Consider the following 4,294-nt stretch of genomic DNA (forward strand, 5'->3'; position numbering starts at 1 on the left):
TGAGGTTCCTTCCAACCCTGATATTCTAAGAGTCTATGATTCTATGATCCAGAACGACTGAATCAGGACCCCAGATGTGAGAGTATGAGCATCTACCAATTCAACTACAAAACCCCAAAAAGAAAAGGAGTACTAGTGGCTCCTTAGAGACTAACCATTTTATTTGAGCATAAACTTTTGTGAGCTACAGCTTATGCTCAAATAAATTGGTTAGTCTCTAAGGTGCCACTAGTACTCCTTTTCTTTTTGCGAATACGGACTAACACGGCTGCTACTCTAAAACCCCAAAAGATTTCTGAGAAGTGCTAGATAAGAGCCAGGGGTGCCAGAACAGGGTGGGCCAAGGGGCCATGTCCCCCCCCTTTTAAAAGTGGGAGGGTTATGGCCTCCCACTTTTTACCGGCCATAAGGGCGAGCGACTGGGGCAGAGGGTGGAGAACAGGGGTGCTGGAACAATTTTTATAGTGGGGGTGCTGAGAGCCATTGAACCAAACTGAATACCCTGTGTTGTGTATAATGGACTCCACTTCAAGTCATGATGTGCGGCCGCAACCCCAGAACCCTTAGTTTTAGCACCTATGGTGGACAGGAGCAAGTGGGAGGGCAGGGTCATGGGGGAGAAGAGGTGGTGAGGGAGTGGGGCAACAGGAGAAGAGACAGTGCAGGGGCAGGGTCTTGGGGGAAGGGGCATTATGGAGGCGGGGAGCTTAGGGACAAGGGACGTTGTGGGCGCGGAGCCTTGGGGAGAAGGGGTGGCATGGCACAGGGGATGGGGGCCACAGTTCAGGTGCCTGTAGCCCCCCCTCCCTCCCACAGGGCATTTCCGACGCTCCTGATAAGAGCTAGTATCATTTATGTGGAAGTAGTAGCAGAGTCCTCAGTCTCTATATTAAGGCCATGGCTACACTGTGATGGGATGTTAGATGGGGTGGGATCTGAGTTACGCAGGAAAGAATTTTCTGTAGTATCTGGCTGGTGAATCTTGCCCATATGCTCAGGGTTTAGCTGATCGCCATATTTGCGGTCGGGAAGGAATTTTCCTCCAGGGCAGATCGGAAGAGGCCCTGGAGGTTTTTCGCCTTCCTCTGTAGCATGGGGCACAGGTCACTTGCTGGAGGATTCTCTGCTCCTTGAAGTCTTTAAACCACGATTTGAGGACTTCAATAGCTCTGACATAGGTGAGGTTTTTCGCACAAGTGGGTGGGTGAGATTCTGTGGCCTGCATTGTGCAGGAGGTCAGACTAGATGATCATAATGGTCCCTTCTGACTTTAGTATCTATGTATGTAACAGAATTAAGTTTGCACAAGCAAACTTAATTCTGGCTTTTCCTAACTTTTGAGTGTTTGATTTTACAACCTTAATGTTCTTTTAACATAGGGTTTTTGGATGTCACTGATTGATTTAGATCAGTATTTCTCAAACTTGTTCCGCTGCTTGTTCAGGGAAAGCCCCTGGTGGGCTGGGCCGGTTTGTTTACCTGCCGCATCCGCAGGTTCAGCTGATGGGGGCTGCGGGAAGTGGCAGCCGGTACGTCCCATTGGCCTGCAGCGGCAAACCGCAGCCAGTGGGACCCACGATCAGCCGAACCTGCGGACACAGCAGGTAAACAAACCGGCCCGGCCGGCCAGGGGCTTTCCCTGAACAAAGGGCATCCCAACTTTGGGAAACACTGATTTAGATTATGGTGAGCACCCAAAATGTGCAAAGTGCTTTCCAAACATACAGGATGACGGTCCCTGCCCAGGACCACTTACAATCTAAAAGACAGATGAAGGGTGGGGAAGTGGATGTGAAATACAAACAGAGACCTGGATTCAACAGCTTACTTAAGCACATACTTAACTTAAAGCACATAAGTGAATTGCCCCATAAAAGTGGGGCTACTCATTATTAAGGGCGGGCACATTTTTAGGTTCCAAGCCTGATCAGGGCTAGAGTAACCAGGGTGATGACAGGCACATGGCTTGTTAATTACAAGGTTCTGTTTTTAAGTTAAACATGCTGAATCCTGATGCAGCACAAAGTATGAGGTCTGAGGGAAAGGAGCATGTTACTGTAGAGATGGATAAACTTCCTTGCTACATAGTATAGGGGAATTGGTCGGTTGTGTGTGTGATTTCACCATGTCTGGTCACGGTAAGTGTGGTAAAGGCTTGGGGAAGGGAGGTGCCAAGCGCCATCATAAAGTGCTTTGGGATAACATCCAAGGTACTACCAAGTCAGCTATTTGTCGCTTGGCTCGATGTGGCGGGGTGAAATGTATTTCGGGGTTGATCTACGAAGAGACCCGTGGAGTGCTGAAGGTGTTCTTGGAGAATGTGATCCGCAATGCTGTCACTTACACTGAACATGCCAAGCGAAAGACTGTAACAGCTATGGATGTGGTTTATGCTCTGAAGCGCCTGGGTTGTACTCTCTATGGTTTTGGTGGCTAATCGGGGTCACTAAAGTCAACAGGATAGGGAATCTGTGGGAAGGAGATCTGCATTCAGAGGGATCATAGAAGTCTGGTTGGGCCCTGAATAAGGACTTCAGGTAGATTCTGCACACATTACATAGTACCTTCCTCAGGCCACCATTCCGCTGAAACCAGTAAGGTGACTTGTGAAATGGAGGAAAACTCAGCGCAAGCAAGGTAATACAATTTCATATAATTTTGGTCTTTAGGTTGAAAAGAGAGTTAGAAAAACCCCACACTGAAGATCTCTTTAATGTATTATTTTGCGCTACTCTTTGAGCGAACTATTATTAATGGTGGATAGGTATCTAATTAAAAAGAGTGGTTCTCCGAAGAAAATCATGCTGAGTATCAGAAAAATAAAACCAAAACCATTAAGATTTGCAGCGAGAATTCTAGCCAGTGCATTAGTCTATAGCAATTCATTTCAAATTGTGTAGGTAGCACGTAGGTGCTTTTCTAGGCATTAAGCCAAAACTTGAGAACACATTACTACATCATAATTCACAGCCTATCAGGCCTTATTGCTTAATTATGTGATGGCTTTTGAAAAATGAAGTGATTTGATTGGCTAAGGATGGTGCTATGTCTATTAACTGGAGATGGACGAATACTGCAAAAATATTTGAATTAGAAGAAATGAATTCCCTTTGATGGTATTTGTAACCCACTTTTCTTTGCCTTTTTGGGAGCATTCATGTGAGGGAAGTTGTATTTGCAAGGATGTTCGTGAAACAGGACAGTGTCATGAATGCTTTTGTGAATTCATGAGTTTCCAAGTTGGGAGGGCTTATAGGGCAGAATGTAGAGGAAGAGGTCTCAGCCTTGATGGGTGGAAGAGGAGGAAGTGGGAAGAAGAGTGAGAGGCGTAGAATCCATAGAAGGAGAGACAGCCCTGAGCAGGTGTGAATTACATGCTGTGGCTTGGAGGGAGAAAAAGAGTGTGATGGGGGAAGGAAGAAAAAAGTGATGAGGGAGAGTAGAGGAAGACCAGGAATGGGAGAGAGGTGATTATAGAAACCTCATTAAGGATGGCGCCTGACAACATCCGCATTTCAGTCTAGGCACTCACTCACACTCAGAAGGGTTCACTATCAAAGCAGCATCTGTTTCTATAGGTTTCTGGTGAGACAGTCCTCAGCATCTGATTGCTGGAAAAATGCAACAGGGTAGGTGGAGTTCTGAGTGGAGCAACAAAATGACTTAGGGCTTGGCTACACTTGCAGATGTAGAGCGCTGGGAGTTAAACCAGCCTTCAGAGACTGCAGCAGGGAAAACGCTGCCGTGTGTTTACACTGTTAGATTCAAGTGGGCTGGCGTGGCCACATTAGCAGCTCTTGCAGCGCCACAAAGAGCAGTGCATTGTGGTAGCTATCCCAGTGTGCAGGTGGCTGCAGCGTGCTTTTCAAATGGGGGGTGGGGGGGCGTGGAGTGTGACAGGGAGTGTGTTGTGTGTATGTGGGGGGAGGGACAGTGTGTTTTGGGGGGCATAGAGTGTGTCAGCATGCTGCCTTGTAAGTTCAGACAGCAGCAGACCCCCCTCCCCCAGCCTGTCTCTCTCTCACACACTCACAGCAGCAGTAATGGTTGCTTTGTCCCGGAGCAGATAAGCACGCCGGCTGTCAGACACGGCGCTTTGAAAGGGGATATCCGCATGCCTGCAGCTGAGTTCAAAACAACGAGAAGAGCAGCCACGTGACTTCAGGGGATTATGGGACGTTTCCGGAGGCCGATCAGAACGCAGTAATGCCACACCTTGTCCACACTGATGCCGGGGCATTTCAGCCGGGGCGCAGCAAGCGTTATGCCTCTCGTGGAGGTGGATTACCAGGAG

At 48.0% G+C, this 4,294-nt stretch overlaps 1 protein-coding gene across 1 annotated transcript; it reads left to right on the plus strand.

Annotated features, from left to right (window-relative positions):
- Nucleotides 1–2,125: 2,125 nt before the first annotated feature.
- On the plus strand, nucleotides 2,126–2,437 carry LOC102933128 (histone H4). Its single transcript, XM_007066549.2, has one exon. It carries the CDS (start codon nucleotides 2,126–2,128, stop codon nucleotides 2,435–2,437), a length of 312 nt encoding a protein of 103 aa, XP_007066611.2.
- The last annotated feature ends 1,857 nt before the right edge of the window (nucleotides 2,438–4,294 follow it).

This window comes from Chelonia mydas, chromosome 2, assembly GCF_015237465.2.
Source record: "Chelonia mydas isolate rCheMyd1 chromosome 2, rCheMyd1.pri.v2, whole genome shotgun sequence".
Classification (NCBI taxonomy): domain Eukaryota; kingdom Metazoa; phylum Chordata; order Testudines; family Cheloniidae; genus Chelonia; species Chelonia mydas.